A 24,673-nucleotide genomic window follows, 5' to 3' on the forward strand; every position below is an offset into this window, starting at 1 on the left:
GATGACATTGTAATTCTGTCAGAGACAGAAAAGGACTTGGAAGAGCAGTTGAACGGAATGGACTGTGTCTTGAAAGGAGGATATAAGATGAACATCAACAAAAGCAAAACGAGGATAATGGAATGTAGTCGAATTAAGTCGGGTGATGCAGAGGGAATTAGATTAGGATATGAGACACTTAAAGTAGTAAAGGAGTTTTGCTATTTGGTGAGCAAAATAACTGATGACGTTCGAAGTAGAGAGGATATAAAATGTAGACTGGCAATGGCAAGGAAAGCGTTTCTGAAGAAGAGAAATTTGTTAACATCGAGTATTCATTTAAGTGTCAGGAAGTCGTTTCTGAAAGTATTTGTATGGAGGTGAAACAAGGACTATAAATAGTTTAGACAATAAGAGAATAGAAGCTTTCGAAATGTGGCGCTACAGAAGAATGCTGAAGATTAGATGGGTAGATCACATAACTAATGAGATATTGAATAGGATTGACGAGAAGAGAAGTTTGTGGCACAACTTGACTAGAAGGGATTGGTTGGTAGGACATGTTCTGAGGCATCAAGGGATCACCAATTTAGTATTGGAGGGCAGCGTGAAGGGTAAAAATCGTAGAGGGAGACCAAGAGATGAATACACCAAGCAGATTCAGAAGGATGTAGGCTTCAGTAGGTACTGGGAGATGAAGAAGCTTGCACAGGATAGAGTAGCATCGAGAGATGCATCAAACCAGTCTCAGGACTGAAGACCACAACAAGAACAACAACATTGGTAATATTGCTATTTTAATTTCTGTGCTTGAATATTAAATTTTGGTGGTTGCAATTACATTTATTACTTTCATTTGATCTTTAACTCTTTTGAGGTAAAGCTTCCACAGTGATAAATTATGAATCTGTTACTTAGCTGGTTGTATGTTGGCTCCATTGTCTTCATCTTCGGGGCATAATTGCTGTCCCGAGTTTTTCTTGTACAAAGAAATCTGGAACCTTCCAAAACGCGAGAGTTCGTTGGATGACTTTAAATACTAAATAATAAAAATTCGTCCATTGTAGCTACTGTACTTTCTTTAAACATTCAAACGACTAGTTCATAATAATCATTCAGCTTCCACATTAATATAAGTTCCATCTGCTCACATGAGCTGCAAAGTTCCAACTACCCCCTAAAATTGCACAAACATGTCTGACTTTAAATCGTCTCTTTCTGACTAGCGAGACATATCAAAGAGATTAACGATTGCAGGCAAAAAATCTAAACGTCTACACGCTGGCAATGAAAGTGTTTAAACTGCCGTTTCACATACTTTTTTTCCATACATGTAACAAAATTTTCTGAAAACATTGTTGTAAATAAATTTTACATAGTTATGTTTCTTGATAATTGACTTAAAAAATATTCTGTTCATATAGAATGAAAGCAGCACTACACAAAGTATATCATTTACATATAAACTGATTTACACAAAGCCATAATTTTTTTATAAATGAAGTGTTTTATACTCACTGCTGTCGAAGTGTTCCTAATATGTATTGGGCCCAGTTACATCATAAGCGGATATAAATAAATTTTTAATTTTGATGAAAGGTTTGCAGTCCCGGCGCAATGTTGGTACTGACCTTCAACACATTTATCATACAATGATAGGCTTCCAAGACCCGTTCTCTTAGTTACTGGGAAATCTTCAGGGTTGTATGGTCGTCGTCCAAGAAATTTTTGTGTGTTCCTAATGTTCAGTCCAGAGATGCCTTAAATCTCTTCAGAGATGCGTGAATGAGTTTCATGAGTCGATACCTGTCTAAAGGAATACAGACGCCTTTGTCAATTGAGGAACGCAGAAAAATCAGCTGTAACAGAGCGTGCTCTTCAGTCAGGAAGTGATGAAGTGAAATTTTCTGAAACCAAAATTTTATCTACAATGAGGAACTTTTGTCTACCGTTACACTGAGAAGTCATTGAAGTATATAAACATTGGGACAATTTTAAGGGAACAGAAGCCATGACTCTTAACAGTATATCGACGGTAACTTTACAAAATCTATAGATAATTTTTATCTTTGCAGACGACAGTTCGCTTGTTGAGTTTTATCTTCGATATGGATTATCTCTGCCGATCAGACCCCTCGTCACGGAATCTGCGTCGCTCTCCCACATCCCAGCCGTCAGTGTGGGTCTCTAAAATGAATGCTGTACGACTGGCGTTCGGCTGAAATCGGTCGATTTGGCCGCAGTGATAGACTGATCTTTAGCGTAGCATGAGGTCTAGGTCAGGTTGAAAAGTTTTGATTTGGTTGTGAGTTGACGAAGACAAATGAAGGCTATGGTAACAGACTGATCCCTACCGTAGCCTATTGCTTACGTTCGCGCCATATTTAGCCGTTGGAATCAGTGGAACTCATTCAGATGATCGTTTCGTCAGTCGGCGATGCTCAAAGGAACCAGGAGCCCTTCTGAAAATGCCAACCGCATCACTGGACGAGAAGTTAGAAACCCGACCATACAATCTGGAATATTCACCAGCAGCTTCAACACTCGAAATAACTTTAGCAAGAGAGAGGCTGGGAGCCGTAACGTGCCAATATTTTGTATTTGGATTTTAAACTGCAATTATAAATGATGGAGTGTTATAAACCTTGACCTCACTCAAGTAGTTCTCCCATTACGCAAATCCAACCAAGCACAGCATGAGTCCAGTTACGACTAAAACAGACAAAAACTGTTTAATTGACCCATGTTCCGACAAATATACGCCAAGCATAAAAAAATATTCAATTAACGGTTCAGTTAAGACCTGTAAAGACAAGAAATGAGAACAGGCAAGGAACGATTATAAAACTGTGTGAAATGTAGATTAGAGAAATATTATCTGACTGCTCATAAGTAATTAAGTAAAATTCAAATCGCAGCCAAAGAACAGGTAACTATGTACATAGCTTGATTTTAAATTGAGATTAACCAGGATAGTTTCATGAAAGAATGTACAAATAAAATTTAAACAAGAAAGCCCCCAAGGCTTCCTTTAAAACAGCAACCCATAAAACTAATACTGGTACCAAAATGAATTGCATAAAGGCAGAACAAATAATATTCATAAATTACGAACCAGGTCCATACCTTATAGACAGAAATAATAGTGGCATAACCAATGTAGGTAATCCCTGCCGATAAACTCCTTAACTCAAACCAAATCACGTAATATAAGGAATCATGCGGCATAGCCCATAGCTCTGAATAGCAGCTCATACAGTCTACACATAAAGCAGCTCACCAAACAAGTCCATACGCCAAAGCAATTGCACTTTGTCTGTGCCTTCTGTAGACACAGCAACACACCAGCTCTATGGCCGCCTTCCACCAAATTCGAGTAACGTCGTTCTCGGACGTGTAAATTGATAGATTAACAACATCGACTCGCTCAAATGATATTTAGTTTTGGAAGTAGCTTGTAGCGTCCGTGCCCCGTTTAACTGCCAACGGTTAACTTTGGATGGCCATCATCCAGCTATCGATGTAGTGATGGGGAGCTCGTGAATGAGTCGTTCAAATGAACGCTTCACTCCAGTGAAGTGTGAACTAACCACTCAATTTCAATGTACTGGTACTTCAAACTCTTCACAGATAACACACTCCATACTTCTTTCTAGTTCACTCACTCTCTTCCCCTCTCCCTCATCCCATTACATCGGCGCTACGTCACTCATTCTCCCTTCACTTCAGTTCCCCCTCTACTGCCTGTCGACTAATCGCGCGGCGTTTGTGGGAAACGATAGGTTTGCGATGGTTTGTGAAGGTGAGGGGCGAGGGGAAGGCAGCGTCAGCTGCTTCCTGCTGTGCTGACATCATTACCCCTGACTATTTGTGCAGTTCAGTTATACTTCGCGTCTACCGGTAGCCTACCGTTGGCAGCACTTGCGGACCAATGAATATTACAGATACAAACGAAGAGGCTGGCTGTGTGAGCACGCACAGCCAACATGAAAATAAAAGGTTTGTTAATAACACTGAAAGAGGGATTTTACCTGAAATCGTACCAATGACTACAGGTGACAGTTTAAACTGTTTTGAATCTGGAGGGTTATTATTCTCAACAAAAATAAAATCTACAGGAAAACTTCTGAATAATTACTTAACGTAGATATATAGACTTTGTGACAGTGGTAAACATACACATTCTATTTTGGATTAAATTTTAAAAGGAACATAAAATTGGCTGCATTTCGTTGGTAGCCCTAGTTTTCAGTCCATGAATACAACAAATAACGTTTCACTTGGCAGATAAAGACTTTTTTGGGCGCTTCATGACAAAATGTCGAGCAAGATTAAATGTAATACCTTCTTTATATTTGACAGGCTTCTCTGTTTCTCTTTCCTTTGTCCCCTTCGACCATGCTCTATTTAAGTTCTGAGACGCTGTAAGAGCGTAAAACGTTGCGTGCACGTTACTGCATAGTTCGGCCATCTGTTGGTAAAATTATGAAGTATTACGAAGCTTTATTGTACGAGCGAGGCGAAGCGAGCGTAGCGCGGCTGAGCGGCGAACTGGGCAACTTCGCCAGGCTTCCGTACTTCGTGAATGAACTACTTCATTTGAACGCTTCACGGCAAAGAGTGAAATGAATGAAGTAGTTCACGGGAATGAACGAGTTCGACCCATCTCTATATCGATGGTCGACGACTGAGCGCGAGGCCACGAGGACCGCCGTTAAATGCACTCACCACAGAGTACGAATGCCCCCTTGTGAGACGTGAGGTAGGCGGAAGCTTAGCAACAGGCAAAGACGTTACATCGCACTTCCAATAACATATCAAAACAGCGCACAGATCAACACAGTTAGCGGCGTTTTTCGAACGCGAAAATTTTACCATTTCAAGGGAAAAACATGACTCTGGCGCTAATTAACCCCCCACTATTACGGTGGTTGAGATCACACATATAATACCGTTGGTCAGATCCGACCAAAAGGGGGGATAAGTGAAGAAGTGTACGTAGCTTATCGATGTGATCGGGTCAACGGCTTTCCCACGACTGACGAGTAGGTGGCCTTGGACGACAGCATGGAGCGCCCTCTAGGTTATCCGCGGCGCGAAATATAACTTTGAACTGGGTCGCATAGGACCCTCCGTAGTAGAGGAGGGTTCAAATTAAGAACAGATTTTTTCCATGCTATAGAGAGCTTTACCAGATTTTTTCGTGACTTTTGTAGTGGGTACTTTATACGTGTAACGAGAAAAAAAACAGACATATTCCGACGCTTGGTAAACGCGAAGTGATACAAAACTTTGGGAAGATCCCCTGCCGAACAAGATATTTTGGTCATCAATGGAAAAAAAAAGACTGAGGTCAATAGTTTTCCAGATGAGACTTGATAAGTTTGAAACGGTACGTGGATAGAAAAACTTCATTCGTTTCAAGAAACTTAAGGCAACTCCAGCCTTAATTAATTTTGATATGGTTGGGTACCGCACGGAGGCTTTTCAGAATTTTGACTTCACTTTCTATCGCCACGGAGAGCGGCGGCGATTTATCGGCTGCCTGAACTACCGACTGAGCAATTTGGTGGCAGCCTTTGCACATCCTGACCAACAATACGCAGCCATCACAGCACCACCTTGCTCATATCGCTGACTGCTTGTTGTTTTCTTCACTTTCGTTGACATTGTATTGCTCGACATCACTTGGAATAACAAACGTGCAAAAACTTAGATTGGTCTTGGTGTTCAGAACCGACAAGGCGAGAGAGAGAGAGAGAGAGAGAGAGAGAGAGAGAGAGCTATCGGCATAGAAATGACTTCTTCAAAGAAAGAAATTCACCCACGCTTTATTACAGAAGCAAGTTTCCAAAATTATTTAACAATCAACATGAAATAATTTTCTGGGTTGCTCATGGTCGTCAAACACATTTGACGAAAACTGATAATGATACTGCACCAGACAAGCTGTGAGCTGTGAGGAGAGGTCTTGTAGCACTTACAGTTTTTAGCAACTAACCCAACTTATGGGTGTAGTCGTACCTCCACATTTATTACGCAAAATTGTTTCTGAAACCTGGAATGTAATTTAAAGATGCCCGAGGAAATACACCACGATACACAAACTATATTCATGTATATATATAGCATAGGTGGTGTCACCTGCTAGTTTAAGAAACTGGTTTCAGATTAGATGTAGGAAGACTGAAAACTTTTGTGCTACACATCATGTAATAAATACGACAACAGATGGACGAGAAATAAAGCATTCAGCAATTGTTGTAATCGAAAAAAAGTCATTGCTACACTTCGGTCTTCATAGCAGATGGCGTTGCGATCGGTTCGATTTTTTAACACTTTAAACAATGAAGTGAGCCTATTTTATGAATAAAAGTCCGACAACTGTTTGTATTTACAAGATGCATCCGAAAAGTTCGGTGAATAGTGTCCGAAAATAAAGGAAGCAAGAGTTACAAATTAAATACCTTTATCGGACTTCAAAGCAATCACCATTAGTTTCAACAAACTTCTGTTGGTTCAAATGGCTCTAAGCACTATGGGACTTAACATCTGAGGTCATCAGTCCCCTAAACTTAGAACTACTTAATACTAACTAACCTAAGGACAGCACCCACATCCATGCCCGAGGCAGGATTCGAACCTGCGACCATAGCGGCAGCGCGGTTCCAGACTGAAGCGCCTAGAACCGCTCGGCCTCCACGGCCGGCCACACCTCTGACACCGGCTGCAGATTTGTTGGAAACTGTCAACAAACACTTCTTGTGGAATCACTCGAATCACTATGGTTACGCGTTGTTAGATATCCGCAACGTCTGCGTCCTCAACTTTCTGGCTCATCTCAAGGTGGCTGTTCCTCAACACCCTCCTTATTCTCCAGAACTGGCGCCAGCAGAAAGTTTCCCCACCTTTAAATTAGCCCTGAAAGGCTTACGATTGCTCAGCACTTGTTGAGTTTCCAGTAATTTTACAACCGATGCCAGAAGAGTGTTGATTACTTCCAGCTCAGTAAAGCTACTTTACTTGTAACTCCTATTTCCTTTATTTTCTGAGACTATTCAGCGAACTTTTCAGATGCAACTCGTAGTTTATTTCCAATACATACAATATGTATCATTTACTGCCAGTGTGAGCGACATGAGACCATTGTTCAAATGTGTGTGAAATCTTGTGGGACTTAACTGCTAAGGTCATCAGTCCCTAAGCTTACACACTACTTAACCTAAATTATCCTAAGGATAAACACACACACCTATGCCGTAGAGAGGACTCGAACCTCCGCCGGGACCAGCCGCACAGTCCATGACTGCAGCGCCTTAGAGTGCTCGGCTGATCCCGCGCGGCATGAAACCATTATGGGTTTGATAAAAGAAAAATACAGTTCTTCATTCCTTGAATTCCTGTGATCCTCGCACGACGTGTCAAATATCCGCAGTATTTAAATGTCTGCTGAAAACCTACCATCGAAGTTTCGTCCACGTTGCACTCCGTCGTGGTTGCTATGCAGGGTGATTCAAAAAGAATACCACAACTTTGAAAATGTGTATTTAATGAAAGAAACATAATACAACCTTCTGTTATATATCATTACAAAGAGTATTTAAAAAGGTTTTTTTTCACTCAAAAACAAGTTCAGAGATGTTCAATATGGCCCCCTCCAGACACTCGAGCAATATCAACCCGATACTCCAACTCGTTCCACACTCTCTGTAGCATATCAGGCGTAACAGTTTGGATAGCTGCTGTTATTTCTCGTTTCAAATCATCAATGGTGGCTGGGAGAGGTGGCCGAAACACCATATCCTTAACATACCCCCACAAGAAAAAATCGCAGGGGGTAAGATCAGGGTTCCTTGGAGGCCAGTGATGAAGTGCTCTGTCACGGGCTGCCTGGCGGCCGATCCATCGCCTCGGGTAGTTGACGTTCAGGTAGTTACGGACAGATAAGTGCCAATGTGGTGGCTCTCCATCCTGCTGAAATATGAATTGTTGTGCTTCTTGTTCGAGCTGAGGGAACAGCCAATTCTCTAACATCTCCAGATACTGTAGTCCAGTTACAGTAGCACCTTCGAAGAAAAAGGGACCAAAAACTTTATTGGCTGAAATGGCACAGGAAACGTTCACCTTAGGCGAGCCACGTTCATACTGAGTTGTTTCCCGCGGATTCTCAGTGCCCCATATACAGACATTGTGACGGTTGACTTTCCCGTTAGTGTGGAAAGTTGCTTCATCACTAAACACAATCTTTGAAACGACAGATTCATCTGTTTCCATTTGAGCAAGGATAAAATCACAGGAATCGATTCTTTTAATCTTATCAGCTGCAGACAGTGCTTGAACCAATTTCAGACGATAAGGTTTCATAACTAACCTTTTTCGTAGGACTCTCCATACAGTTGATTGTGGAATTTGCAGCTCTCTGCTAGCTCTGCGAGTCGATTTTCCTGGGCTGCGAACAAATGCTTGCTGGATGCGTGCTACATTTTCATCACTCGTTCTCGGCCGTCCAGAACTTTTCCCTTTGCACAAACACCCATTCTCTGTAAACTGTTTATACCAACGTTTAATACACCACCTATCAGGAGGTTTAACACCATACTTCGTTCGAAATGCACGCTGAACAACTGTCGTCGATTCACTTCTGCCGTACTCAATAACACAAAAAGCTTTCTGTTGAGCGGTCGCCATCTTAGCATCAACTGACGCTGACGCCTAGTCAACAGCGCCTCAAGCGAACAAATGTACAACTAAATGAAACTTTATAGCTCCCTTAATTCGCCGACAGATAGTGCTTAGCTCTGCCTTTTGTCGTTGCAGAGTTTTAAATTCCTAAAATTGTGATATTCTTTTTGAATCACCCTGTATTTTAACAGCGTTTATTCCCGCGCAGACGGATAAAAGAGGAACTTTTGCCGTGCGATTGGCACGACAGCAGTACACGTGGCAAAATTTGCTGGATGAAGTAGTGGGGAGGAACGGTAGTCGGGTGGTCACACCCAACCGACCGCCCGACAAGCAAAATCGGCCTGTCAGTCGCTCAACAAGGTTTCACACGTACAATTTGTTGATCGGTCGCCCGATAAATTGGAGCGTGGAGACTGCGTTACAGACAGTACTTGTCTCTATAGTGTCGGCACTCGGGACAGACGCTAACTAATTTAAATGAGAGTGTGAGTGAGCGCAGGTATACACCCTTCATCTCCTTTCCCAAGGTGGCTTCCATCAACTCCCCCTCCCGGATGATGCCCTCTCTCCGTCCATCTATCCCTCCTATCAACTCTGATCCCCCCCCTCCTTTCCTCCATCCTTTCCCTGGGCTCCCTCTTCCCCCATTCCATCCTGTTTTCTCCCCGCCTACCCTCTCCCTACTTGCCTTCTACCCCCTCCCGAGTCCTTTTGTATTCCCTCCTCTGCCTTCCCCACTCCCTGTCGCGTCTGCCCAGCACCCCCTGCCCCCCTCTTATGGGTCATCATCCCCCGTCGGGCGCCCATAACACCATATCCATCCATCCATCATCCCCCGTCGGCTCCTTTCCCCCCCTCCCCACCCTTCGCTTTTCCTCTCCTTCCCCCCTTTTTTATTTTCCCATCATCTGTCCAGTTTCCCCCCACCTGCTCTCGGCTGTGGTACGTCACATTTGCCACCCTTTTAGTGCAGTGTTCCAGTGAATGTTCAGTGTTGTTCGTCTTTCTAGTGTTGCGAACATAAACCATGCTGTCGCTGGGTGTGAATTTTATGTCTTTTGCGAACAGAAACCAGACTGTCGCCGTGTTCTTTAATTGTCTGTCTATTATTTTACCTGTCTGCTTCGTATGTATTTTATTCGCATCATCATCCCTTTGTTCTATGTTTTAAGTTCTACGATTTTTTTTCGCCATGTTACTATTTAAGTCTTCGATTTTATCGCCTGTTTTTATTGTTTATTCTCTTCATCTTTTTAAAACAGTCTGTAGCCTGAAGAGCGGCGTACTAAGCTGCTGCCAGCCCGCCCCCTTCGGGGGGAATCGAAATTCAATAAACAAAAAAAAGCGCAGGTAGTGCAGAGGTGCGTCTGGGCAGTTCCCGCAGGTGGCGCAGCCGCAGGTGCAGGTGCAGCTGCAGCTGGCGGTGAGCGAGAAGGCGCTGACGCAGCGCGACCTGGAGGAGTATGCCCGCGCCTACGGCGACGCGCAGGCCGCCGGGGCCGGCGCCGGCTACGCCCAGTCGGAGGGCTACCACAGCTACGTCTCCAGCAGCGACTCCTCCACCAACACGCCCTTCCTCGACAGGTCAGTATTTTCTCAGCACCGTGTCATTACCGTCTTCTTCCATTTCAAGGAGTACATGTTAGCCCCGTCCGAGGTGTGTCGTCTCCATCTCTTCGCCTGCCGTCGTATAAACCGTCTTCTAGATTGTTTAAAATGTAATGCTTGTTATGGCAGACGATCAGATTGGCATCCTTTTGATGTAATCAAATTATTTTACTTTATACCCGGTGATCAAAAAATCAGTATAAATTTGAAAATTTAATAAACCACCGAATAATGTAGATAGAGAGGTAAAAAACTGACACACATGCTTGGAATGACATGGGGTTTTATTAGAACCACCTCATATTGTTAGACGCGTGAAAGATCTCTTGCGCGCGTCGTTTGGTGATGGTCGTGTGCTCAGCCGCCACTTTCGTCGTGCTTGGCCTCCCAGGTCCCCAGACCTCAGTCCGTGCGATTACTGGCTTTGGGGTTACCTGGAGTCGCAAGTGTATCGTTATCGACCGCCATCTCTGGGGATGCTGAAAGACAACATCCGGCGCCAATGCCTCACCATAACTCCGGACATGCTTTGCAGTGCTGTTCACAACATTATTCCTCGACTACAGCTATTGTTGAGGAATGATGGTGGACATATTGAGCATTTCCTGTAAAGAACATCATCTTTGCTTTGTCTTACTTTGTTATGCTAATTATTGCTATTCTGATCAGACATTTTTTGAACTTCTGTATTTTTTTGGTTCTAATAAAACCCCATGTCATTCCAAGCGTGTGTGTCAATTTGTACCTCTCTATCTACATTATTCCGTGATTTATTCAGTTTTCAAATTTATACTGACTTTTTGATCACCCAGTATATCACAAATTCACCAAAAAATAGCTTTGACACAGCGCTCCGCATTCACAATTCAACAGCATGTTCCATAGGTGTGAAATCACCCCTCTTAAACAGAAACAGATGGATGGAGAAAAATGAACAGGCAAGTAGTACGATATGGTGGAGGGATGAAACGTGAGAGGCTATTTCCGAAGTTGCCATCCTGGATGCAACTCGTAATTTTCATCTGGAAGCGTATCACACAGACAGAGAATTGCACGATAAAAATGGTGACTTTCACTTGAGCATAGCCATACTTATTCTTGAATTATATCCAAAACTGTACGGTAAAAGCAGATTCCGATGATGGCACTTACAGGATATAGGATGTGTTCGAGGTGTTGTCCAGCACTTTGCAAGGTTGTTATCTGCTTCTTTAACCAACACATGTACCGTAATGCGAGTACAGGCATTAAGAACCCGCTGCATGAGTTGTGTAAGGCTTCTGATCTTCACCGCATACACAATTAATTACTTTCACACGTCGCCACAGATGGAAATCTAATGGACTTAACCCGGGGAGACATAGCGGCCACTCCGCGGGCAGTCTGTGACCTATCCATCTCTGGGGAAACTGAATATCCAGATACGTCCGGACAGCTAGTCCGTGACGAGCTGGGGCATAATAGTGCTGAAAGAAAGTTAGGAATGTCCCGTCTTCAGACAATAGCAACAGCAACACATCTTCATCTAACAACTGTAAATAACAGGCTAATGTTAGTGCAAGGACAACTCGGTGACTGTAGGAAGATAAAGACAACTTAGAGAAAATTTCTAGTTGGTTTGATGAATGGCAGCTAGCTGTAAATTTAGAAATATGCAAGTTGCAAGAACAAACCTGTAATGTATTACTACTTGACACAGTGAAGTCGTTTAAATATCTGGGCATAACGTTTCAAAGCGATGTGAAATGGAACGAGCATGTGAGAATTGTGGTAAGGAAGGCGAATGGTCGACTTCGGTTTTTTGGGAGAATTGTAGGGAAGAATGTTTTTCACATGCAAAGGGGATCGCATATAGGACGCCGGAGCGACCTATTCTTGAGTACTGCTCGAGTGTTTGCGATCTGTACCAGGTCGGCTTTAAGCAAGACATCTAAGCTGATTTGTTATAGGTAGGTTCGAACAACACGTGTTACGGAGATGCTTCGGGAACTCAAAAGGGAATCTCTGGAGAGAAGGCGACGTTCTTTTCGAGAAACAATTTTGAGAAAATTTAGGGAACCGGCATTTGAAAGTGACTGCCCATCGATTCGACAGTCGTTTTCTCCTCCTGCGAGTGGAACAGGAAAGGAAATGACTAGTAGTGGTACAGAGTACCATCTGCCACGCACCGTACGGTGACTTGCGGAGAATCGATGTTCATGTACACTCCTGGAAATTGAAATAAGAACACCGTGAATTCATTGTCCCAGGAAGGGGAAACTTTATTGACACATTCCTGGGGTCAGATACATCACATGATCACACTGACAGAACCACAGGCACATAGACACAGGCAACAGAGCATGCACAATGTCGGCACTAGTACAGTGTATATCCACCTTTCGCAGCAATGCAGGCTGCTATTCTCCCATGGAGACGATCGTAGAGATGCTGGATGTAGTCCTGTGGAACGGCTTGCCATGCCATTTCCACCTGGCGCCTCAGTTGGACCAGCGTTCGTGCTGGACGTGCAGACCGCGTGAGACGACGCTTCATCCAGTCCCAAACATGCTCAATGGGGGACAGATCCGGAGATCTTGCTGGCCAGGGTAGTTGACTTACACCTTCTAGAGCACGTTGGGTGGCACGGGATACATGCGGACGTGCATTGTCCTGTTGGAACAGCAAGTTCCCTTGCCGGTCTAGGAATGGTAGAACGATGGGTTCGATGACGGTTTGGATGTACCGTGCACTATTCAGTGTCCCCTCGACGATCACCAGTGGTGTACGGCCAGTGTAGGAGATCGCTCCCCACACCATGATGCCGGGTGTTGGCCCTGTGTGCCTCGGTCGTATGCAGTCCTGATTGTGGCGCTCACCTGCACGGCGCCAAACACGCATACCACCATCATTGGCACCAAAGCAGAAGCGACTCTCATCGCTGAAGACGACACGTCTCCATTCGTCCCTCCATTCACGCCTGTCGCGACACCACTGGAGGCGGGCTGCACGATGTTGGGGCGTGAGCGGAAGACGGCCTAACGGTGTGCGGGACCGTAGCCCAGCTTCATGGAGACGGTTGCGAATGGTCCTCGCCGATACCCCAGGAGCAACAGTGTCCCTAATTTGCTGGGAAGTGGCGGTGCGGTCCCCTACTGCACTGCGTAGGATCCTACGGTCTTGGCGTGCATCCGTGCGTCGCTGCGGTCCGGTCCCAGGTCGACGGGCACGTGCACCTTCCGCCGACCACTGGCGACAACATCGATGTACTGTGGAGACCTCACGCCCCACGTGTTGAGCAATTCGGCGGTACGTCCACCCGGCCTCCCGCATGCCCACTATACGCCCTCGCTCAAAGTCCGTCAACTGCACATACGGTTCACGTCCACGCTGTCGCGGCATGCTACCAGTGTTAAAGACTGCGATGGAGCTCCGTATGGCACGGCAAACTGGCTGACACTGACGGCGGCGGTGCACAAATGCTGCGCAGCTAGCGCCATTCGACGGCCAACACCGCGGTTCCTGGTGTGTCCGCTGTGCCGTGCGTGTGATCATTGCTTGTACAGCCCTCTCGCAGTGTCCGGAGCAAGTATGGTGGGTCTGACACACCGGTGTCAATGTGTTCTTTTTTCCATTTCCAGGAGTGTAGATGTAGAAAGTGAGGATCTCAAAAAAATGGTTCAAATGGCTCTGAGCACTATGAGACTTAAATTCTAAGGTCATCAGTTCACTAGAACATAGAACTACTTAAACCTAACTAACCTAAGGACATCACACACATCCATGCCCGAGGCAGGATTCGAACCTGCGACCGTGGCGGTCCAGACTGTAGCGCCTAGAAACGCTCGGCCACCCCAGCCGGCGAGGATCTCATATTCTACACCAAACCACCACTTTCGATACGCCAACTACCTTCCATGAATCGCCTCCGTAGCCGAGGTTGCTAGCGCACATCTGTCGATACGGAGGTAAGCCGGATCGAATACTGGTGACGGAAAATCTTCACAACCAGCCTTCGGCTGGCAAGGGGAGGTGTGGTGGCATTAAGTTCCTAATCATCAGTCAGTCTTTGCGCAAGTGTCATGGATTAAATTCCAAACCTCTCCGCTGTGTCTCATGAAGTGAGAGTATGTGACCCTCACTGTTGAAGGTGACTCGCCTGTCGGATGTGGACGTAAAGCTCCTTAGTGCTATTCGAAAGGAGCAGGCTGTTTGCCGGCACCGGGTTTCAGCCCGTCCCTTCTCTTCACCCATAACACTCTTCTCAGTCATCCACACACACACACACACACACACACACACACACACACACACACACACACACACACCTGACACATCATATTAATCTACGATTCAGTTTATTTACCTCCTTGTTGGCATTATAATTAGCTTCATCCGTAAACAGTATGTTATAGGGGGAACGACGTTTTTCTCCCAGCTTGCGTGTCATCCATTCTGCCAATTGAATCCGGCGATGTGGATCGTTCTCAGTGAGATGTTGCAATGACATCATGTAATACTGTCATCTTATGAGAGTGCCATTTATGGCGGCCACAGTTGTGACTACTGTTGTACCGATAATCCTAGTTTCCTGTGAGAAGCGCCGGGCACTGTGTTCTGCGCCCTTACTGAATGATGCTGGAAAGCGGTTGATGCTTCATCTGTAGCCGATTTCGATTGTGCAGCTGTAGCTTTGCATGCGACAAAGCTAGTGTCACAGAATTTCACGAGAAGTCTCACCACCTTGCTGTGGGTAATGAATCGATGTCCAGATAACAATTTCAGCCGTTGCTTCCGGGATATCACTCCATTTCCCAGAAGTACGTTTCCTGGAGCACTGTTTAGCGTCACAAAGAAAGTAGGTAGAGATATCGCAAGAACTTACGTCAATGAATAGCAACATGGATAGTTTCAATCATCCCACGCTAGTTGCTCGTTAAAAAACACTCAACTGCTGCGACAGTGAAGAATGATATTAATCATCCTGAAGAGAGATTCAAAGAAACGGTGTTTTACGTGGTTCTTAGACCGGAACCACTATTTCTTTCATGTCAGTTTCGGCAGATTGGTATACTGATGGAACGAATTGTAGATAACTGTGGAAACTAGCAGTATATATCAGTGACTTATTAGCATACTGGAGTATCTCTTCGATTTTGTGAAAAGAAAAAATACTACTTGAGAACTTGTTACCTTACTTCTTGAACCACTCGCGTGTAATATGACAACGTGCTGATTGTTTATATGATGAGTGGAATTCGCCAGATTAAGGCCGGATTTCTTGCTCTAATTCGTACCGTCCCACAAAGAATATCCCGTGAATTTACTTTGTTTTACGCTGTTAGATTGCGGTCTTTGTGTGACTTACTGCAAGGGACCAGTGATACATCCAATTGGATTCATCGTGGCATTACGTTGTAAACTTCAACAGGAAAAAGACTGCTTGGTTTAACATGTCCAGAACCATGCCCCTTACCTAACACTTTCCTTGGTCGATAATCCCTCAGAATTATGAGAAAAGCTCACAACGTAAGAGCAACAGTAGTGAGGCATTATGGGTCTGAGGCGCCTTGCCACGGTTTGCGCGGCTTCCCCCGTCGGAGGTTCGAGTCCTCCCTGGGGCGGGGGAGTGTGTGTGTTGTCCTTAGCGTAAGGTAGTTTAAGTTAGATGAAATAGTGTGTAAGCCTAGGGACCGATGACCTCAGCAGTTTGGTCCCATAGGAACTTACCACAAATTTTCAAATGTATGTGTGTGGTACGCTGCTTTTTGTTTTCGGTGATCCACGTACCTGTTCGAAGAAGGTATCACACTTTACTATACTGGTCAGATCGGTTTAGGTGTTTCGTGCCTCCGTAGATACATTCAGGTGATTGCTGGGACCATTCCTTTGACAAAGGTCAATATCAGTTTCCTTCTTCATTCGTATCCTATCCGAGTTTGTGCACCATTTGTAATAACGCCGTCATCGACGGAAGCCTAAAACTTCTTTGTTGTGCAAGATACGTTGTTAGTGCGCCCCTGTAATAGTCTGTCCGCGTAAGTAAGATCCCAATAACCGATAATCAAAATGAAACTTCCTGGCAGATTAAAACTGTGTGCCCGACCGAGACTCGTACTCGGGACCTTTGCCTTTCGCGGGCAAGTGCTCTACCATCTGAGCTACCGAAGCACGACTCACGCCCGGTACTCACAGCTTTACTTCTGCCAGTACCTCGTCTCCTACCTTCCAAACTTTACAGAAGCTCTCCTGCGAACCTTGTAGAACTAGCACTCCTGAAAGAAAGGATATTGCGGAGACATGGCTTAGCCACAGCCGGGGGATGTTTCCAGAATGAGATTTTCACTCTGCAGCGGAGTGTGCGCTGATATGAAACTTCCTGGCAGATTAAAACTGTGTGCCCGACCGAGACTCGAACTCGGGACCTTTGCCTTTCGCGGGCAAGTGCTCTACCATCTGAGCTACCGAAGCACGACTCAGCGCACACTCCGCTGCAGAGTGAAAATCTCATTCCGGATAATCAAAATGTCAGCCACAAATGTTGATGAAAGCAATATTGTTGATGTAATTACTCAGTTGTACATAGAAAAGTGGCAACGCTAGAAATTTGTAACAAATGCAGTAAGGTCTGCAGAAGGTCCTCGGTTCGTTCAGGGATTGACAGTTTACTCGCAAAATACGCCACTGTAAAACAATAAATAGGCGGAAACTCATTATTCGGTTACATGGTTGACGAACTATCACAGGTTGTCCGCTTCTTCAGGGATGATTTTCCGGAAAGGTTGAAGGTTTTGCTGGGAGTGCAACGTAGCGTTCGACGCAAACGAATGACGCGGACACGTTCCGGCAGAGCAGTGAGTCAGCATGCGGAAAGTGCTTCGCATTCCGTGAAAGCGGCAGTTGGTGCTTCCTTTTGGCACAAGAGGATCCAGTGCCACCTGACGTACCAGGTGTCTCCGGTAGCAGCACGCGCACAAGTGGAAAAAAGCCTGTTGGGTATGTACAAGCACGGCCTACAGTCGTTGAATAATTCGGCACTAAGACTGACCCGAGAACCGTTACCGGCGTGAGCAATATTTGCCAATTACATACAATTCGATAGATCAGTTTGATATTTTGTAGCAAGTTGAAGCTGTGATTTCATTCTCAGCTACAACCTTGAGCATTTGGCAGAGACATACTTTCCGCCACACGCTCTGTTGGACACATCGTGCGGTGAGTTGTTAAGGAGTTTGGAAGAAATTGAAAGAAATCAGTGAAAAGTTTTGACAGGAAAGAGTATTAGATTTTTATGCCACTTTATACTGAGCAACTCGGTTTGACTTGAACGTCGATGGGACAGGAAATTGGTTGTGTTATGAAAGGAACAACGTTTTCTTTCACGGAAACCCAGTCTGCATGGGTCTGTTTCTTTCCTCTATGAGCATGTTTTACCGTTAACTTCCCTGCTAGCGTATGGCAGATTGGACCTAGCACTGGTGAAACAAAACGCACAAATTGACATTAGCCGTCAGTTTTTTCTCGCTCAGTACATGAATAGAATAAGACTGTTAGTCGCTGGCGTTCTTATAAGATACCCGCCTTCAGTCACTTTATAATGGTTCGTGCAGTTTATAGATACACTAGGAAAAAAAAAAGAAAAAGAAAAAGGCTGACGAACTTAATGCCCCAAGCAGACGAACGTGTCACATGCTCACAGTCGGTGAATTGCTAGGAGAAGTCTAACGAATCCATGACGTTTTTAATACAAAGTTCAGAGACATTACACGCTTCACCTCACCTTCCCTTGCCGCCGTATTTACTTACGATGAATGTTTCTTCTAATGCCACGATTCTACCATCGACTCTGACTCAATGCTTAGCGTTCGATAGCGACCTTGGTTGCAGAGACGAAAAATCGAATCTATGAATGCAATTTTTAAAAATAGACTTCTTTCTTTGTTAATTTAAGTAACAAATACCGGTATTTTATTGAAAAACTTGGAAACAAAGTTAAAAACTAAACGCACCGGGCTAAAACTCGAAGTCGTTTGGAGCATTATGTAATTTTCAAAGTCATCTTTATCGCTGCGATTTTTCATCTCTGCAACAACGTTCTTTATTAAATGCTACCAGTTTTGAACAATATTAATTCTCTTCCTCCTGACATTCCAGTATGGCTGTGCAGTAAAGGACGAGGATTAATCGTCCGAAGATGGTAGCATTTAACAATGCACTCTCTGCAGGTGAAATTTTATTTACTGCAATCGATGACCCACACAGAAAAGTCACACATAGATGAGTGTACAATTTAAGTCAATGATGATTGTTTCCATGTTTTTAATTCTACGATGTTTTCTGTTTACAGTAGTGTGTAATCTATCCCCACGTCTCAAATATTAACTTACGTTTTGAAATAACAATTTAAGGTTTCACGGTTGTAGAATATTTGTTTGTTTAGCAGATGCACAAAGCTGTATCATTAAAACAGATTATACCAGCATTTGAAGACTTCTGTTTTTGTTTATTGCTTCTTCGATTATTAGAAAAGTTACTGTTTAGAGGTTTTTATTTTGTCCTGTCGGTGGTACTTCAAACGGCGAAGAAAAAGATTACATCCAAACGCAACAAAACCACGCCAGAAGTTCCTTCGGGAGCGCTTACGAAAAAGAATGCTGTATTATGTTGGACACGAATCTTTGTTAGGTGATTTATGAAAATATAGTAAACGGTTATAAGTAACGAATTTATGTGACGCTTTGATACCTCCCTGTTCAACCCCTCAAAGTCCAAAACGAGTGTATTTTTGCATTACCTACATCGTGTTATGGTATTTTCAAATCTGCTTTTAGCGGCTATGAGAAACCGTTTGACTTTATGAACTTAAAGCATGAGAAGGTGATTCTCCAGCAAATTTATGGCGTAATGTTCATATAAAAAAAGCTTTCTTATCCGAAATAAAACGTGCCAAAGTAATAATTTGATGCTAACATTAGCTTTATTTACAAATTAGAAAATGGACAAAAGTCTCTCGGGTTCTTTAAAAAATCTGTCCGATTCCAAATTTGCAACCAATTTAAAATACTAGAACTGGTGCTGTGTCAACCTGGACATTTTTCCTTTACGGTACATAGGTTGGCGACGCGTTTTGCAAAGTAAGTGAGAGAATGGTTGTGGATAACCAGTCGGAGACGTTGATTTTATTTAACGCTGAAATTCTTTGAGTCATGAATATTGTCTTAAACTTCCGTCGCTACAATTTCCAAGATTCCTGTTTTTTATGAAGAGTATTGTAACATTAATCTGCAGCGTAGTTCGAGATCTAGTAGAAAGGTAGCGACATATTTATCTGATGTAAACACAAATAGAGTAAAGCAATACAGTAATAATTTTTTTACAGTGTATGTACATTAAGTTTCTTAGAGTTCCTTGTTTTTCATTAATGTATACAATTCATTCTGCATCCCCGACATTTTCCTTATCAGAGGGATGTGCAGAACCTAAGAAATGAATAAATAAATTTCTGCACACAGCATGTAAACAATGGCTCAGGCTCTGATCTAGACTCTATACCATATTTGTGAACTGCTCATAAAAGTGCCTTTGTGTGTGCTTTCGATAGGCAACACATTCCGGGTCAGTTTGAGAACCTGATACACTTTCACTTGTGTCAGGTTTGGTACTAGTTGTGACAACACATTATATGCAAATCTCAGCTTGGCAGCCCAACTGGTCAGTGCTAATTGCGATACGGTATGTGACACCTCCATTGCCCCTTTCAGCTTGGCGCCCCAAGAGACGGCTAATCTTGCTAGGGCCTTAAACCAGCCCTGAACAGGTTTTGCTAAATTTTGTCGTACTACAGCATTATGAGAATAGGAAACATGTTAGATTATGAATGCCTAACTAATCAGTGCCAGGTGTGTGACAAATAAGGCAAACATTGTTTGCATAAACTAAGCTGAGGCTCGACACAGTGGCTGATGCGAGCGATGATAAAGGTATTTCCCAATAATGGTCGCTCCCATCAGCCACTGTGCCAACTGTCAACTTTGTTTGCCCAGACAATAATCCCACCTGTTACAGTGTTTTGTTAAGGTTTTGCTGGGTGTCTGGAAAGCCATTGTGTTATGTCCTTTATTAAAAAGTTAACCTCCAAACATAATCTGATGTGAATTGTTATTTTGGTGATGGAAATTAAGTAAGTTAGATATGATCTCTGAATGCTACATTCCATCTTACAATTAGAATAAGTGCATATATATAAACTCCATGAGAGTTGAACTCACTGATGTATGGAACATCAACTCTGCAGTAGAGTATGTATCCAGAGTCAGCAAATTCTTTGTGCAGTTGTGGGCTGTATCAAGATGCAGGATAAGGTTATACCAACAAACAATGAGTGAGCATCTTTAATGTGACCTGTTAAGATGTCTGCTAGGATGGTACAAAAGCTGTGAGAAAATCTCGGCAGCTGTGTATAAAACCATTTTTGTAAGTGTTGTACCTCAATAAAGGAAGTAATGTACAAGTGAGTGTATATTTTTAGACAGAGAGAAACAGATGAGAGGGAAGAGCAGGAGATAGATATTTTCAAAAGCAACACAACCACAAATATCAATATTTTGATGTATTGTCAGGATGAGTTAAGAACCTGTCTTACGTACACTGAGAACCAACAAAACTTAATATTTTATTCACTCTGGTGGATATGCCTCAAGAACTCTCAAAGAATAGGTAGAGTGCATGTCAATAAACTGAACAGAGTTAAATAGTGACACATTACAAAAAAAGCTTGTTAAAAGAATAGGTAGAGTGCATGTCAGTAAACTGAACTAAGTTAAATAGCGACACATTGCAAAAAAGCTTGTTTTATATACTCATAAAATTCTAATACCTACAGTGATAGAGCAACAATTAGTTTTGCTGATCACTCTGCTCACTTGAATTCACAGTATTGTCTGAGACTCATTTGGGTGGTTAAATTTTGTAATATCGGGATTTAGTACCTAATAAAATTGTTAGCTGTTTTTAATATATTACTTATTACACTTTCAACTATTCTGCTACAGCACAACTCATACAAGTTAAATTTATACTGAATACACAGCAATATGAGATGGATCGCCTTGTAAAATTTCATTTGAATATTTTTTACTGTTTCTATCATGATTAAAATTTTTGGTAAAAAAATTATTTTGCTGTTCTCCTCAATTCTCAAACAGTCAACATGTGACGTATATCCCACACTAATTGTTTAATACGGGGCACTGCAGGCTGCGACGAGACAGCGCAGCACATCCACAAGCGGCCCCCTGGGACGAACCTCCAGAGCGGGACAGCGGGAGTAGCGCTGGGGGTGGGAGTGGATCCCGCAGCGGGCGCTGTGACAGTGTGGTGACCACCAGCTCTGGCAGTGCGTCCAGCAGTGAGACACTCAAGTGGCACGGCTCACTGAGCGACGTGAGCGTGGCGAGCAGTGCAGTCGCATCCTCCTCGGCACCACCGCCCCCGCAGCCACCTGCGGGCCCGGGTCGGCACCGGCAGCTCATCGTCGCCCACAGTGCGCGCGTCCAGACACCGCAGCGCCATCACTCTGAGTCTGTGCTCTACCTAGGCAACGGCAATGCCGACAGCCACAAGCTGCGCCTCTTCCCCGTCAGCACGTACACTGTGCAGCCGGGTGATCAGCAGACGCCACCGCCGGGCTCTCCCCAGCAGCCACCGTCTCCGCCCCACAGGTAACTGAACACTTTTCTATCTCCAGACAACCTACCTGAACACATTCCTAACTTTTTCTTTTATCACAAAATAAAGACCAACTCCTGTCATCCAAATATCAAAGAAAGTTATGTGTCAAATAGTAACAACCTTCATTCCATGCAGTGTAAAAACATATAATTCTTAGATTTCATATTATATGTAACTTGTGCTTCAAGATTGCAATATTCTTATTACATTTATACAAACACTGTTTATAGCCTTCCCCTTTCTTGGCAGGAGTCACTAACGTGTAATATTGTGGTGCCACTCACTCTAAAGATAGTTGTCTTGAATCTTGCAAGAAAATTTCATTTTGCCAACAAAGGAAGAATGTGTAGTTATAAAGAGTTTGTGATTACAAGATTGTGTACTGTTGTCCTCCTTTAAATCCATAATAAACTCGTTGCAATGTTTCATGGTGCAGATGTTTGCGACACTGCTGATGGCGATCTGGTAGCATTGAAACAAGTGGAATAATTGAGGCTATTTGAGAGGATTAAGATACGTGCTGATGACAGGTTTCACTCTCTTTTACTGTCAACTACTGAAACAAGTCATCACAATCTACAGGCTGTATCGCATTGGTGTCCATAAAAAAGAACAATTAAGAAGTAACAATCGTGCTTCAAAGAGAAAAAAATATCAACCAGTGCAAATAAAGAGTTCTTTAATTCTATTTCATTATGTACGTGAACTTGCCTTGTTTGTCTTACAGCCAGTAGTGCCATAAGACTCTTTCTACAGAAGAATGCTGCTGGTAATGGACAAAGTCTTGTTGCTCTCATGTTGCCACACGCCATCCTCCTCTCCATCTGTCTTTCCTAACCATTTTCTGTGATTTTGCATATTTAGCTATCAATGTTACTACACACTGCTGCATATTTTGCTACCTAGACACATTGCACTTTTAACTTCATTCAAATCTCTACCAGTAGTAACAGTATGTCTCAGACAAATTGTCATTATAAGAAAGAATGTCAAAAGGACTGTTATTTGAAGGATTTAACACTATTCCTAATAATCAAATTTGAATGGACCAAGATTTCCTGTTAAACAGTTCACAGTTCTTAGTTATAATTTCAGAATAAAATTCAGTCATCAGTCACAAATACATCGGTGGCTTCTGAAGATGAGAAATTAATTTAACTGGTAAAGTGAAATAAAAATATATTTGTAACTGATGACTGAATTATATTCTGAAATATTTACTATAGGTCTGAAAATTACAGCTACGAATAAAGTAATTCTTAGTAATTGATAGGAAGTCATCTAGTGAAACTGAAGTTGTATTTGGAGTTCCCCAAGGAAGCATTATAGCCTTCTGCTGTTCTTACTCTACAAATGCATTAAGAGACAAACTGAGCAGCCCTTTTTAGACTGTTTGCAGATGATGTTGTTATACACCTTGTAGCAAAGTCATCAGAAGATAAAAACTAATTACAAAACATTTTAGATAAGGTATCTGTGTGGTGAAGAAAGTGGCCATTGACCCTGATTAATAAAAAGTGCAAGGTCCTCCACATGAGAATTAAAAAAACTCCTTTAAATTTTGGTCACACAATATATCGCACAAATATAAAGGTTGTACATTCAACTGAATATATAGGGATTACAATTATGAATTCAATTATAACCATCACATAGAAAATGTTTTGGGGAAAGTGAACAAGTACAATGTTTTATTAGCTGAACACTTAGAAGATTCAGCAATTCTACCAAAGAGACTGCCTACACTATACTTTTCCACCCTCTTCTAGAGGCTGCTGTGCTGTGTGGGATCCTTACCAGATAGAATTGGTAGAAGACATCAGACAATTTCAAGAAAGAGCATATCATTGTGCATTATCTTGTAATGGAGGAGACTGTTACAGATATGATAAGCAATTTGAGGTGCAATCATTGAAACAAAAGCAATTTTCAGTGTGGCGCTATCTTTCCATGAAATTGCAATCATCAACTTTTTCCTCTGAATACCAAAACATTTTGTTGACTCGCTCCTACATAGGGAAAAATGACCAACATGATAAAATAATGGAAATCAGAGCATGCACAGAAATATTTAGGTGTTCATTTTTTCCATATGCCTCTCTTGACTGGGACAGTAGAGAAGTAGTCTGAAAGTGATTCTGGTTTACACTTAACTGTGAATTGCAGAGTAATGATGAATATGTAGATGTAGAAGTCTCATCTTAACATGCTGTATAATGTTAATAGTCTCCCGCAGTAAATGCACTGACTGCATTTTGTTCACTGCATCAAAACACTGCCTTGTAAATACAAATGCATCCTCTGTCATCCCCCTCTCTCTCTCCTTCTTGCCACATGAGTGTAATTACAGAGATGTGTTAGATGTTCAGCCGAGCAGAGATTTGGAGAAGGGAGGGATAGCGACTATAAGAAAAGCAGGTAGGAGAAGATGATGGTAGCAGTGAATGGGAGTCCGCCGCTTGTGGTCTCGCGGTAGCGTTCTCGCTTCCCGAGCACGGGGTCCCGGGTTCGATTCCCGGCGGGGTCAGGGATTTTCACCTGCCTCGAGATGACTGGGTGTTTGTGTTGTCCTCATCATTTCATCATCATCCAGGAAAGTGGCGAAATTGGACTGAGCAAAGATTGGGTAATTGTACGGGCGCTGATAACCACGCAGTTGAGCGCCCCACAAACCAAACATCATCATCATCAT

The 24,673-nt window shown here is 43.1% G+C and overlaps 1 protein-coding gene across 1 annotated transcript in view; it reads left to right on the top strand.

Annotated features, from left to right (window-relative positions):
- LOC126188401 (uncharacterized) overlaps nucleotides 1–24,673 on the top strand; it is a 305,868-nt gene that overhangs the window by 95,216 nt on the left and 185,979 nt on the right. The window contains exons 8-9 of the mRNA XM_049930002.1: nucleotides 10,040–10,248; nucleotides 21,507–21,971. Of these exons, the coding sequence (XP_049785959.1) occupies nucleotides 10,040–10,248; nucleotides 21,507–21,971 (674 nt within the window). The remainder of the gene's footprint in view (nucleotides 1–10,039; nucleotides 10,249–21,506; nucleotides 21,972–24,673) is intronic.

Source organism: Schistocerca cancellata, chromosome 5 (genome assembly GCF_023864275.1).
Source record: "Schistocerca cancellata isolate TAMUIC-IGC-003103 chromosome 5, iqSchCanc2.1, whole genome shotgun sequence".
Lineage (NCBI taxonomy): Eukaryota > Metazoa > Arthropoda > Insecta > Orthoptera > Acrididae > Schistocerca > Schistocerca cancellata.